The following is a 14,460-nucleotide window of genomic DNA, read 5'->3' as shown; positions in this document are numbered from 1 at the left end:
TTTCAAGCCCAGTCTCCCCAGTTTCTTTTTATTTTTTTTCTTTACTCTTTTCTTGTTTTCATCAAGTCTTCCCAGATTCTTGGGTAAGGAAGTGGCTGTTTTTTTGTTCCTTGTTCAGTTTCTTTTGTTTTCTTTTTTTTGGGTGGGTGGGAAGTTTGAAATCAGGACTTGGTGCTTGCAAAGCAGAAACTCTACTGCTTGAGTCTTATCTCCAGTCTATTTTACTCTGGTTATTTTGGAGATAGGGTCTTGTGAACTATTTGCCAGGAGTGGCCTTGAGCATGATCTTTCTGATCTCAGCCTCCCAAGTAGCTAGGATTATAGGCATGAGCCATCAGCACCTGGCTCCCTTTCAGTTTCTTACTTACCCTTTCCACTTTCAGAAGACAATCTCTTTGTCCTGGAATTAAATCATCAGGCCCTCTGGACTTAGTGACTGATTCTCTTGTCTTGTTAGCTAACCTTACCTAAGGTCTTTTTCTTATCTAAGTCCCTATCACTGGTACCTTTGTGATGTTAGACTCCTGTGGTACAAACAGTTCCATGTTCTTTGGGGGAGTTTTCAGAATTACCATCCTGTATTATTTAGTATAAACTCTTTAAATATTGGTTCTGACCTAATGAAACTTCCTACTAAAAAAGGAAGTCTTTTGCCTTGAGCAATAGGGAAATTTGAGGAGCATGTGCCTGAATTGTTAACCTAAGCTTTGCTGCCAGTAAGCAGTAAGGAAGGGTACAGATGCGTTGGGGTCCCTGGATTGTTTTCCATGCCCTTCTTGGAGATGTGGTATTAGGCTGTTGCCTCATGCCCCAGGTGCTTCCTGCAACACACTCATCTTGCCATTCTCCTACAGAGCATCCTGATGCATAGCCTTACTCCCCTTTCTTCTCTTTCTTTCACACATATTGTTCCTCAGTCTAAAGGAGGGGCAGAGGCAGCATCTTATAGAGAAAGTTTGGTATTAGGAAAAGGATTTTCCTACAGATCATGTCCAGGATTCCTCTGGTGTATCATCCTAACATAAATTACCTAATTCCTCTCTCCTCTTTTTCTGCTTCCCCATGGGTTATCCGGAGCACAGAAGAACAGCAGCGAGGTAGAGACTTATTCTGGCTGGGACTTACCAGAGCTGGTGGGAATTGGGGGTGGGGGAGCAGCCAAAACTGGAGGTGGGAGGGTATGAGGAAAGTTGAAGAACAGGGATGGAACCCAGTTTTCAACCCCTTCCACTGGGGCTGAGAACATTTGTTGTGCTATCTACAGGGGGTGCTCCTGGGCAGGCTCCAGGCTCCTTGCCAGGCCCTGGGCTGGTGAAGGACTCACCCCTGCTGCTTCAGCAGATCTCTGCTATGAGGCTGCACATTTCTCAGCTCCAGCATGAGAATAGCCTCCTCAAGGTGAGAAGTTCACAGGGAGGACTGGGGTGGAGGGTGGAGCGTACCCGCCTCATTGATGAGGAATAGCAGAAGTCTTGTAGCACCTCTTACTACTAACCCTCTTTTTTTCCCAACAGGGAGCCCAGATGAAGGCATCCTTGGCAGCCCTGCCCCCTCTGCATGTTGCAAAGCTTTCCCTCCCGCCGCATGAAGGTCCTGGCAATGAGCTAGCAGCTGGAACACTGTATCGCAAGACCAGCCAGCTGCTAGAAACATTAAATCAGCTGAGCACGCACACCCATGTAGTAGATATCACTCGCACCAGTCCTGGTATGTACTTATCAGGCTCCTGAGATGAATAACACACCCCTCCCCTTCCCTAGGGATTTAGCTCCTGCCCAGGCAGTCCCTGAACTATAGAGGGTCTTCCCAGCAGTGTCCTTTGGTTCAGAGTTCAGTTTGCTTGATTTACCCACTCTCTCTTAAGTGTCCACTCCATGAGAGAGTCCAGTATCTGCACTTCTGACCCTTAATCAGTTCAGCTTCTGCTGGGTCTCACTGGGCCTCATCTGCTTTACCTCCCACAGCTGCCAAGAGCCCGTCGGCCCAGCTTATGGAGCAAGTGGCTCAGCTGAAGTCCCTGAGTGACACCATTGAGAAGCTAAAGGTCAGTTCACACCCTGCCCTTCTCCACTCTACAGAGCTTACTTCAGAGCATCCATTGGTAGAGCTAGGTAGGCATTTCTGAAGTTACTCTGGGCACATCTCTGCAAGATGGAACTTTGGAGAGAGGTGGAAGAAAAGGTGGAACTGTCTTAGTACAAACAGAATATAAATTCTCATCAGCAAAATACATGAGCTTGGATCATCTTTGAGGTATGTGACTTAGGCTGCAACTTCTGTCAGATCTGAGATCACTGTGGGGTAGAAAGGTTGGGCATGGCTTCCCAGAGGCATGAATTGAGCCTTAAAGAATGAGGATCTATAAAGTAAGGAGGAATGTTAGAGTAGGGAGGGAGTTGAAGGTGAGAACAAAAGTATAGCTATATAGAGGACTGAGTCATTTCCCCTGTGGTATTAGTGTCTCTCTGAAAACAGGGAAGTCTTATGCTAGCCTGTGGAGTTCCCTAAATGAACCGTTGTCTTCCCTTCTCCAGGATGAGGTCCTTAAGGAGACAGTAACTCAACGCCCTGGAGCCACAGTCCCCACTGACTTTGCCACCTTCCCTTCATCAGCCTTCCTCAGGGTAAGGGGGAGCATGGGGTGGAGGATGGCATGGTGTGAACAATTCAGGTGGATCTTCCCCTTTAAGCCCAGAATTTGAAGAGGCTTCTGGAATCTCAGATAACAACTGCATATATCCTGCTTTTTCTGGCAAGTCCAAATCTGTCTTGCAAGTAATACAAAACTACTTTTAATGCTTCCCGAAATTCTAATTTTTTGGCATGTAAACAACACCCTCTATAATTTTTTATATCAGCAGGGACTCAAAACTCCCTTGTTAGACTGTGACCAATTTGAAAAATGTGGTCACCATGGCCTAGGACCTCAGGAGCCTTAGTCTCCCAGGAGCTGCCCTTGTCTCAGTAGTCAGGGACCCCCTTTAGTGGCTCACGATTCAAGTGAGCCCCTAACCTGGGGTCCTGTTCCTCTCCCCAACCCCAAGGCCAAGGAAGAGCAGCAAGATGACACAGTCTACATGGGCAAAGTGACCTTCTCGTGTGCAGCTGGCCTCGGACAGCGACACCGGCTGGTGCTGACCCAGGAGCAGTTGCACCAGCTTCACAGTCGCCTCATCTCTTAAGCACTCCTTTCCTCACTGTTCCCTTGGATCCTCAGCATCCCTAGTGCTGCTCTGCCTGATGCACAGCCACCTCAGCCAACCCCCAGGCCAAACCACGTGGGTTAAGCTCTTCCTTCCTCATTCAGCTTCACTCCAATCCTATCAGTCTCCTGTTCCTGCCCTTAACATGGGTTTCCCCATTCTTATCCCTGGCTTCCCATAATTTGCTGTTCAGCTGCTCCTTCTTTCTGAGGGGCTTCAGGGCATGTGTGGGGTAGGCTGAGACCCCACCACCAAAGTTGAGTGAGGTCCCTCTGAATGAGGACTTCACCCCTTGATTAAAGCAACTTTTGCTTCAGTGCTTTCTGTGTGGTGTTGAGAGTGGGACTTGGGCCATTTAATTCAGAGCAGGAGTGAAGGAGAAGGGATGCTGAGGAAGCTTCAGCTTTGTCAAATTTGAGGGCCCCTCTCTATAGTGACCAGTAGTATGCTGTGCCCCTCAAATACATATGCATTATGTTACTCTGGCTGTATTTAGAGATGGGCCCTTTTAGAGATGGGCACCTAAATTCATTTAGGAAGTTTGGAAGGCCAGAGCAGTGTACTTCTGCCAGTCTAGCTCTGCTTCCTGGAGCTTTCACTGCTCTTCAGTGCAGTTTCTGGAGCTGGAATAATGATGTGATCACTACGCCAGCAAACTTCCTGATGTACCGAGTGGAGTATCCCTATTAGATCTGGGACTTTCTGGTGGAACATTTACTAAACTAGGGAAAACTGAAGCAGTAGACCAATAAAAAAGGATGGAACTTACAAAAGCCACCCCCAAATTCCATTGCAAATTAATACAGTTGAGAAGCTGCTTTTAAAACTTTATAGATTTCTGGGTCTTAGACCTGCTGAAACGCCTCAAGAGCTGGGACTTATTAGGCCTATGAACAGCACCCTACCATTTCGTTTAGAACTTAGCCTCAGTTTAGTTTCATTGGCTAGATCCTTTTTTTTTTAATTGCCCACGTGGGGAAAGAAATCCAGCCCAGTATCCTAATGGGCTCTGATCCAGATGGAGAAAGAGGCCCTTGGTGCTTTGGAGCAGTCTAGCCTGGCCAGGCTCTCCATTCATGTGCACTGCATTTCAAGGGGAAAGGGCAGACAGGAGGAAGGGGTCCCCAAGGTGGGAGGCCAGGGGGCATGTTCTAAATTAGAACACCCTCTGGGAAGGTCAGTGGGTTGTAGCATTTGATGCTGCTCTGTGCATATAGCCTTTCTAAGCTGAGAGAAAGTGTTTTGGGTAACTTTCCTCAGTACTCTCAAGGATGGTACATGGCTAATACCATTCTAGATGGTAGACTTAATTGGTTACATACAGAGATGCCATAGAATGTTAGGACTTGAGTCCCATGGAACTGGTTAACAAGAGTTTCTGTGTCTTGATAACAGGTAGTCTACAAGTTTAGCTTCTCTAGTGCTAAGGAACTTGCAGGACACACTGTCCTTTCTTCAGGATTGGGTTGTGTTCCTGTCCTTTCTACCCAAGCAACTAACCTGCCTTTTTTCATTGGTGATTAGGACACTGAGGGCCATGACTGGGCAATTCTTGGTGGCACTTTGAGAAGGGATCAATCTTTTTTTGACCCATCTTTTTTTTTTACCTTGGTGATAGTTTCTTACCATGAACTACTACTCCGAATCCCAAAATCACTCATTCAGTAAATTGTTGGCTACCTCCCTGTGATTACCCCACAAGGATGTATCTCAGTCAACAGTATCCAAAACTGAAATCACCTCTTCTGTGTCCTGTTTATACCAGAAGCCATAAACTTGGATGTCTTTGACTCTTTTTTTACTCTCTTTATCTAATTTAGTTACCCAGCCCTGTTCAATCTCCCCTCATTATTGTCTCTCAAAACTGTCCACTCTTTTTCACCTGCTTCTAACTTTGTATGTAACTTCTTTCTTGGATGTTTCAGCAGTCTTTAAACTGGTTACCTGACCTCCCATGCCTTTCTTCTACAGTTCTCTGTGCTGATGCCAGAGAGTTAGAGGATCCCTTCTAAAACTTGTGGTACTGGGGTTTCAACTCAGGGCCTCATACTTGCTAAGCAGGTGCTCTACCACTTGAGCTACTCTGCCACCCCTGTTTTTGTGTGTTGGGTATTTTTGAGATAGGGTCTCATGAAATGTGCGCCTGTGCTGGCTTTGAGCTGCCTTCCTCCTGATCTCTGCCTCCCAAACAGCTAGGATTACAAGTGTGAGCCACCAGTGCCCCACCGAGCTTTAAATCTTGAAATAGTCCTTCCAATTGGATTTTAAAACTTAAAGTCCTGAAATGGTTCCTGCAAATGTTTAGAACTTAAAATTTAAATTCACTGGAATGGCACACAGGACCATCCATGATTTGTGTCCTCCCAACCTCTCTAGACTCAGGGCTGCTTCTCCATGTGTGCCCAGCAGTCCCCTGCAGTTTCTGTGCCACCCTGTGATCTCAGACCTCTTCATATAAAATGAGAGAAGCCCAGTCTTTTGCCTCTTTTCCTCCTCCTGTTCATTTTTTGAGATAGCTCTCGTTTTGCCACCTCAGGGAATTTCCACTCCCTGTGGCTGGTTAGGTGTTCCTCTTCTGAAGGGAGCAAAAATGACTTTCCAGGTAAACTTGGATTTAGTTTCTTTATGATCTTGGTAAGATTTCTAATCTGTGATGTTTTTTTACTTGCAGAATGAGAATAATACCTTACAGGGTTGTTGCGAAGGCTGAGCTAGTGCATGCAAGCATGAAGCATTGTGCCTGGCACACAATAGACTTGCTCTTCTTCCTCAGACATGGTCCTACTACTCTGCTTTATACCAGTAAGCATCTTTGTCCATTGTAATTGTTAGTTAACTTCTCTATCTATCCCTTTAGACAGAGTGAGATTTCCTTTAGTGGTCTTTCATCTCTTCATCCCCCATTTCTGCACGTTTGAGGAAGAGCTTGGTGAGTTTGAGGTACCCGTGAGAATGTCCAAGTGGATGTCCATTTGGCAGTTGGATCGCACTGGATTTGGAGCTCAGCAGAGGTCCAAATTGGAAATGATGTTTGGGGAATGAGTTGAGAGCATGTTGGTGGTGATTGAAGGAATGCTTTGAATGAGTTTGCTGTTTCAGAAACCTTATTTCAGATTTCTTAGAAAACTGAGTCTCAGGCAAAGCCTAAATGCCAGTGTTTTATAGAAAGGTGAAATCCCAGAGCAGTGAATCAAAGGTTTATTTAGTGAGTTGGCCACGGCTTCACAAAGACACAGCTGATCATTTACCCACGTGAGGTATCTCTGGATAGACTACACAGAAGCACCATGCCTGGGGTTGATGGAGGGATGGAAAGGAACTTCCATCTGTTCTCCCTCTTGCCTACTCTTCTTACTCAAAGTTTGCCCTGGGTGGTGTTAGCTTGATGGGGTTGTGTGCAGTGTGGAATTTCATGAAAAGTCTTGAAGAGCTGGGGGAAACAGAATGCAGGCACTGGCCTGCAGGAATTGGTCAGGACAGAGCAACAGTTGGAGCCTGGGAGTCAGGTAAGACCCAGAGAAGCCAAAGCAGTAAGTCACCCAAGGAGACAGCACAGAGGGAGAGGGAAAACAAGAGTCCCAGACATCTCTGAGAGTTTAGGAGCTGCAGTGGAGCCTCAAGGAGCATCCACTGTGAGCAGACTCCCAGGGAAAGTGTCCCTGGGCCAAGGGAGGAGAAAGACTGGGGAGTTCAAAAGGCAAATGGGAGGGCTGGAGGTGTGACTCAAGTATAGAGTGTCTTCCTAGCAATCATGAGGCCCGGAGTTCAAATCCCAGTACCGCCAAAAAAAAAAAAAAAAGCAAATGGGATTTGCTATAATTATATCCTACATATTATATATATATATATATATATATATATATATATATATATTACATCCTATAATTATATCCTATAATTCATAGATATAGATGGCAATGAGATAACAGTCTTCCTTGGATGGAGGGAGCAGAAATTAGATTATGGTGGTGAGAAAGGGAAGAGAGGTGCTCACCTATACTGCTGTGTCCAGTGGCATCAGTTCAGCCTAGAGTATTGTAGGAATTGTGGAGTTTGGGTGGCCAGGAGATGGCCAGGCAAATGACAGAGTAATTTCTGGAAACTGGAATGTGATGGCAGATTTGAGGCCTGACAAGGAGCTCTTTGTACCAAGGATGGAGAATAGCATGATAATAGCTACTTTTGATCTATCCTAACTCAGAACTGCCAGTGTAACAAAACCAAACATACTTGGGTAGCGTGTGAACATTCAGCACTGTGTCCCATAAAAACCCATCTTTTTTTAGGGTTCATGAGCAGATTCCCAGGACCAACATCACCTGCTCCAACATGGAAGCAGCTTTGTGAAATAAGAACAGGACAAATAATCCCAACTCTTCACTTGGAGAAGTTGCTTAGCCTCAGCCTCAGTTTCTGTCTGTAATATGAGGCCAGTGATACCTTCTTTAAATGCTATTCCTTCTTCTGGTAATCTTCAGGGGAAAGATTAAATAACATAGTATGCTTGACATGGGTGTGTAATAAAAAAGATTATGTAGGAGATATTAAGCAAGTGAAAAGGAAATGAAATATAAGCCACATTCCCATAGACATATATGTGATACAGATAACCATTATTTTAAGCCCTAAAGGATAGGAAGTTTTTGCTGTCCCACCTTTCATCTAGTTTCCATAGGTGGTTACTATCTTATTTTCTACCAGTGCAGGCACTGTTTCCTCCTACTCTTAAGAGACCAAGGTTGTGGGAGAAACTAAACCTGGAGACAACCCCCCCCATTTGAATTTACTTTTTTGGTTCACATTTTTTATTAGTATACATTAATAATACAAGGGAGTGTCACTTGATGGTTCCAATACAGTGTATCTTAAATAAATTTTGGTTCATATTTTTGTGCTGCCTCACAGTAGGGAGTAGGGATGGGACAATACAAAGACATAAATTTGCTGCTGGCTAATTCTGGGAAATGTGTGAGGACCTCAAGCTAAGATCCCTGCCAGCCTTCAGTCTGAATGTAAATAAGCAGCAGGTGTTTTCCACATCCCAGATGCCAAACTGGGAAAGCATCAGCACTAATAACCTTGATTCCAAGCATGTGGCCCAAGGTACCTGGAAAATAGAGTCTGAGGATGAGTGACCCTTCCTGCTTCTCTGTGGGTGTTTTGCACCATGTAGCTGACTCTATTGTGTATATTGAGAAGTATGAACTTTCTCTCAGCTGCCCTCCATCTCTGTCATGTGTGCCAGCTGAAATAGGTACTATTGCTCCCAGAGACAGATGGCCTCTGCTGCTAAGGTCCTCAGAGCAGCAGCCTGAGATGTCCAGCCTTCATTCCTCTTCAGAAGGCTGGAGAGTTTGGGTGTGGGTATTAGACTCTTCTTGCACAAATAAACACTGCCAGAGTAAATATATGTCTCTCACCCCATGTTTCATTACTTTTTATTATGGAAAATTTTAACATACAAATGAAATGAATCTCCATGTGCCATATTTATAATTTCATGACCAAATGAAATTCTACCTAAATGGTAGAACTCTTAAAAAAAGAAAACTACAGCTAGGCATGGTGGTTTAGGCCTGTAATCCCAGCACTTGGGAGGCTGAACCAAGAGGATTGCAAGTCTAAGGCCAGCCTGGGCTATAAGGAAAAACCCTGTCTCAAAAAATGGGGGGGAAAAAGCAAAGAAAACTACAATATCATTATCACACCTAAAAAAAAAAAAAAGAGATATTCAATGCTCAAATTTCTCTTGATGCCATTTGGAGTTTTCCTATTGGATAGCTGTAAGTATAATCTACAGTGGCACACAGACACCTGACATAGATAATATTTCATTTAGATAACCAAAAGTAAGACCTATCAGTGGTAGAGCACTTGCCTAGCATGTGTGAGGCCTTGGGTTCAACCCCCAGCAAAACACACACACCAAGGAATTATATAGTTTGGAAGGTATTTTAACTTAGCTATGGTCATTAAAACTGATAAATAATTCAAGTATGGTAATATAAAGGTAGGCAATGAAAGTCTCAGGTGTCAGTCTAAGATTGAAAACACAAAAACTTTGTGTTACTCCATCTTTCACACATGGTTAGATGTCAGAACCTTATTGTAGAAAAATATTCATTTACTATAAATGGTTGCCCAAGAAGAGAATGAAGCTTTAGAAACTATAAACGATATCAAAATCTGTTTTTGTCATCAAATGCTTTTCTAGTTTGTTGTATTTTATTCAAAGTAACGAAGGCTTTAACCCTAGCAAACCTCCTTGAGTCCTTTAAAATCAAAAGGTGTTTTCTGGCTCACGTCTGTAATCCTAGCTACTCAGGAGGTAGAGATTAGAAATATCTCAGTTCAAAACCAGCTGGGGCAAATAGTTTGGAAGACCCTATCTCAAAAAAAAACTCATCGCAAAAAAAAGAAAAAAAACTGGGGTTTCTTCAGTTTTTTTGTTTTCTTTTTGTCTCTTCTTTTGGTTTCTTCAGTTTGTATTCAGCCTTGTCATCCAATTGGCTTCTTTGGAAGTTCATTATTTCATTGATGAACCTCATGACAAGGTCTTTAAGAATATTTACTTGCTCAGTATAAGGATTATGATCATTCTCAAATCCATACATCATACATTGTAATTCTTTAGAAAGAGAAAGTCTCTTTCTTTTGCCATGTCTATTTTCTGCATCTCCTGTATGTTTTTCTTTTCTCACTTTCTTCCTCAAAGATGGGATTTTCTTCTCCATCTTCTCAAGATCATTTTTATTCTTCAAGTCTATCCTTGATGTCTTGCAGATGCTATTCCTAACTGGACTCAGTCAGATTGTTGTGGTGCCATATTTGGAAATGGATACAGTGCTAGTGTCTACGCAGGTCTTTGATCTCAGATTCTGAAGCTGGTGCTGGTGTTATGACAGAAGTAGGAGAATCCCAGCCTCAAAGGTTCCCCATACTGCCTCTATGGTTAAATTCTGAATGGCTGGTAAAGCCACCTGATGGCTGATGGCATCCTCAGAAGATGGAGGGAGAATAGTGACTTGCCTCCAGGTGGGGCTGGGAATAGGCTTAGACCTGCAGTCCTGGGTTTAGAAACATGTCTCTTGGTTGTAATGTTCCCATTATTCAACTTTATGACATCCAGATCCAACTTGGGACAAGTATCCATTTCCTGAGATCATTTGAATATCTCAGATACATGCTTTATCCACTTGAAGTAATTTTGCAAGGTTTAAAAATTACATCCTGTGGAATTGGAGAACATCATTCTGAGTGAGGTTAGCCTGGCCCAAAAGACCAAAAGTCGTTTGTTCTCCCTCATATGTGGACATTAGATCAAGGGCAAACACAACAATGGGATTGGACTTTGAGTACATGATCAAAACGGGAGCACAGAAGGGATGGGTGAGGATAGGTAAGACACCTAAAAAATTAGCTAACATTTGCTGCCCTTAATGCAGAGAAACTAAAGCAGATACCTTAAAAGCAACTGAGGCCAATAGGAAAAGGGGAACAGGTACTAGAGAAAAGGTTAGATCAAAAAGAATTAACCTAGAAAGTAACACCCATGCACAGGAAATCAATGTGAGTCAACTCCCTGTATAGCTATCCTTATCTCAACTAGCAAAAACCCTTGTTCCTGCTTATTATTGCTTATATTCTCTCTTCAACAAAATTAGAGGTAAGGGCAAAATAGTTTCTGCCAGGTATTGAGGGGGTGGGGGAGAGAGGGAGGGGGCAGGGGGGAGAGATGACCCAAGCGTGTATGCACATATGAATAATAAAACAATAAAAATGAAAAAAATAAAAATGACATCCTGGTCTATGGAGCAAATGTCAATGAAAGCACTGTATCTACTCAGTGTTATCTTGGAACCACATTACAAAGTAGAAGCTGGACTGTGTCTCTGTCTCAGCAATGCCAGGATATTATTCTCTACTGGGACCTGAGCAGAGAATTCTCCTGGTATTTTAAACCCCAGTTGAAGTGATTTGGAGGTAACCAGCCTAAAGGGGCTGGCTCCAACTCCAGCCTGTAGCACTGTTGGAGGTCTGGGGCAGAATGCCCAGGACAGGTTTATACTCTGATGGGGCCACCATCTTGCTTTTCTCCCTGTGCCTATTAAGTCTCCTGTAGTCTCTAGGTTCTTCCTTTCTTACTTGCTCTTTCATTATAATTTATTTGTTAAGGGAATATTTATCAAAGTCTGTATTTAAAAAAGTACCCTCATGGTGATAACATGTTCCTCTGTCTTTGGCATTTCCTGGTTGGTAAATTGTTAGTTAGGTTTAGAGCAATGATTCTCCAGGTGTGATCCCCTAACTAATATTATCAGCATCACCTGGAAATTTTAGGAAGTGCTAATTCTATGTACCCCAGAGAGGCTTGCTGTAAAGGTTGTGATCTTGGTGATACCTAGAAACACATATCTAAAACAGAAAGATCAAAACAGGATGGAGAGGGATGAAATCTTGGGTGAAGTCACAATAGTTGGTTTCTTGATGAGGTGGGGCATGCTTATTGTTTGTAGGTCTTTCCTTTTTTTTTTTTAAGATAAGCTTTCAAAATAGAGACTGGCCTCAAACTCTCCATCCTCCTGCCTCTGAGTGCTAGGATTATAGGTATGTGCCACCACACCAAGATCTACATTTTTATATTTTCTGTTAATGAAAGTTTTGAACTTGTGTGTGTGTATATAATATGTTAGAAGAAATGGAATGGTGGTTAAATACTTAGCTGGCTTAATGCCCTTTAAAAACTATATCATTACTCATGGTCCAGTCAGTGTTCTCTGCCCTTCACAAAGTAAGGGTCTAAGCATTTACTTTTCCCCAATGCTTAGCTACCAAATCTTGATACTTTCTAGAAGACAAGGTAGTTTAGATATGGTAGACTCTTCTTTCTCAGACATTGGAATTTTAGACCACCTGTATACCCAGCAGCCAAAGACACTTGGCTTAGAAAGATCCTTGACTGGGCTCTTTAGCTTCAGCATTGGCTTGCCAAAGTACTGTGGAAAGTACAAGCCAAGGTTGTTTTTCCTTTCCAAAAGAGAGCCTTCTGATCTTAGTAGAGTCAGTGACAGACTGGCCATTCTGGCAAGTATTCAGGGCCCACTCAAGCAATTGAACAAGGACTAATAGGTTGAACTGAACTTTTGTGAACTCATGGAGTAAATACAATTTGCCTGTCACATTGTGAAATGAAACTTTGTTTTCCAAAGCCTTAGTAAACAAATCTTAAGGTAAATCACTTTTAACTCATCTTGCTATCCCTTTGTGAAAAACAAAAGCAAAGCATAGGCTGTGTGCATTTGTTAATACTCATAGAACTAAAAGCTAAAAAAGAATGACTTGCTGTGTATAAATTTTAATAAATGAATTTAGAAATAAAGAAGGAACACTTAGAGTAACAAATGAGAAAACATAACTACACTTTGTTAAAGTTTTCATACATATTAATGGTGATAATGAAAATTCATTTTTCACTGGAAAAAATCCTAACTGTATCTTGGAAAGTAGATAAATAGACTTATGATTAAAATGAAGATAAATTATCTGAAAAATAGCGCTGAGTTCAGTGGGATAAATAAGAGTGAAGACAGGAATTTATCCATTGTACTCTTGGTAGACATTTGGGTTGCTTCCATGTTTGAATACTTGCTAAACATGCTATATAAACATCCTTCCTTATTCAAGTGTCCTGGTACACATGGGCAAATTTCTCTAAGGATTTAAATTATTTGGTCATTTAGTATGTGTTTTCATCTTTATTAAATATTGCTACATTGTTTTTGCAGAGTGGCTATACCAGTTTACACCTTCACCAGCAGGATTGATCCCCTTGACTGGATTTGGGGAGGAGGGGGAGGAGGAAGGAAGATAAGACTTGGAAGGAATGAGGAAGTCAGTCAGGGGAAGGCCTTCAGTGCCAATCCAAGGAGTTCAGACTTTGACTGCACTGGGAAGCCACTGGTGGTTTTGGAAATGGGAACAAAATACAAAAGCAGGTTTTAGGAAGGTGAGTCTTTAAAGATGTCTATTGGTTTGTGTTGGGGGCTGGATGATGATGGTGGTAGGACTGGCTTAGGCCAGCAGCCAGGACTCATGCTCACAGGAAAAAGATTTGTGGAGAGTCAATGCCTGGGTACAGAGAACTGGAGCATCACAGATATACCAACTCCTGTCCTTATATAATCCAGTTAGACTCTTATGCACTGTTGGCAGGATGATACAACCACCCTGGAAACAGTTGGCATTATTTAGCAAAGGTGAAAATGCATATACCCAATGGCTCAGAAGTTCCAAAATACACCAAAGCAACACAAATGGGCAAACAAGAATTTTCAATAATGTCATGTAATAGAGAAGTATATCAAGAAAAGACCTGAGGAGCTGGAGGTATGGCTTATGTGGTAGAGCACCTGCCTAATAAGCACTAAAGCCCTGAGTTCAAACCCTAGTACCACAAAGAAAAGGAAAGAAAAAAAAAAAGATCTGAGATATGTCCACTGACTAGCAATTAAGAAGAGTCTGATGATGTGATTTGCCATAGAAATGGGCTTTTTTTTTTGGAGGGTGGTACTGGAGTTTGAACTCAGGGCCTCACGCTTGTGAGGCAGCATAGAAATGTCTGTGACCCATAAGGAGTGGGTGGTGGGAAAGGGAAACTGAAGACAGGGCCTAATGTCAGGTTGGTTGGCCGAGAATAGACTCAAATGCACAGAAACATTTAATATGTGATCAAGGTAGCATTTCATACCAGGGGTACAGGATGCATAACTTGACAAATGGTCAAACATGGGGAAAACAATAAAGTTAAATTCTTATCCAATACCATACACCAAATTAAAGTCCAGATGGATTGAATATTTAAATATAAAAAAAACTGCAACAGAAAAAACTAGAAGAAAACATAGATGTATGTAAACTTTGGGTGGGTTAAACTTTTCTAAAAACTGACAACAAAACTAGAAACCTTAAAGAATAATGTGGATAAATTTTACTCATTAAAATTCACATACAGCTGGGTGTGGTGTAGCATACCTGTAATCCCAGCACTATGGAGGCTGAAGTGGATTGCTTGAACTCAGGAGTTCAAGATCAGTCTGGGTAACACAGTGAGACTGCCCCTCCCCACAAACCTGTAAGGAAAAGAAGAAAAAGAAAAAAATATAAAATTGAATGACAAATGACAAACAGAAAAATATTCACAATCACCCCTCTGTATACATGGATTTTGTATCCACAGATTCACCCAAACTCAGAAAGT

General features: G+C 42.5%; 1 protein-coding gene across 11 annotated transcripts in view; it reads left to right on the top strand.

Annotated features, from left to right (window-relative positions):
• Dctn1 (dynactin subunit 1) overlaps nucleotides 1-3,522 on the top strand; it is a 30,377-nt gene extending 26,855 nt beyond the window's left edge. For 8 of the 11 annotated variants that reach the window (XM_074050030.1, XM_074050031.1, XM_074050032.1 and 5 more), the window contains 6 exons: nucleotides 1,083-1,097; nucleotides 1,265-1,398; nucleotides 1,515-1,707; nucleotides 1,965-2,044; nucleotides 2,535-2,624; nucleotides 3,045-3,522. In XM_074050030.1, coding sequence (XP_073906131.1) covers nucleotides 1,083-1,097; nucleotides 1,265-1,398; nucleotides 1,515-1,707; nucleotides 1,965-2,044; nucleotides 2,535-2,624; nucleotides 3,045-3,182 — 650 coding nt within the window. In that variant the 3' untranslated portion in view covers nucleotides 3,183-3,522. The remainder of the gene's footprint in view (nucleotides 1-1,082; nucleotides 1,098-1,264; nucleotides 1,399-1,514; nucleotides 1,708-1,964; nucleotides 2,045-2,534; nucleotides 2,625-3,044) is intronic. The other 3 variants (XM_074050035.1, XM_074050028.1, XM_074050037.1) reach the window with 1 other exon arrangement.
• Nucleotides 3,523-14,460: the final 10,938 nt, after the last annotated feature.

The sequence above is a fragment of the Castor canadensis genome, chromosome 12, assembly GCF_047511655.1.
Source record: "Castor canadensis chromosome 12, mCasCan1.hap1v2, whole genome shotgun sequence".
In the NCBI taxonomy this organism is placed as follows: Eukaryota; Metazoa; Chordata; class Mammalia; order Rodentia; family Castoridae; genus Castor; species Castor canadensis.
This window is presented reverse-complemented; position numbering and strand designations above follow the sequence as displayed.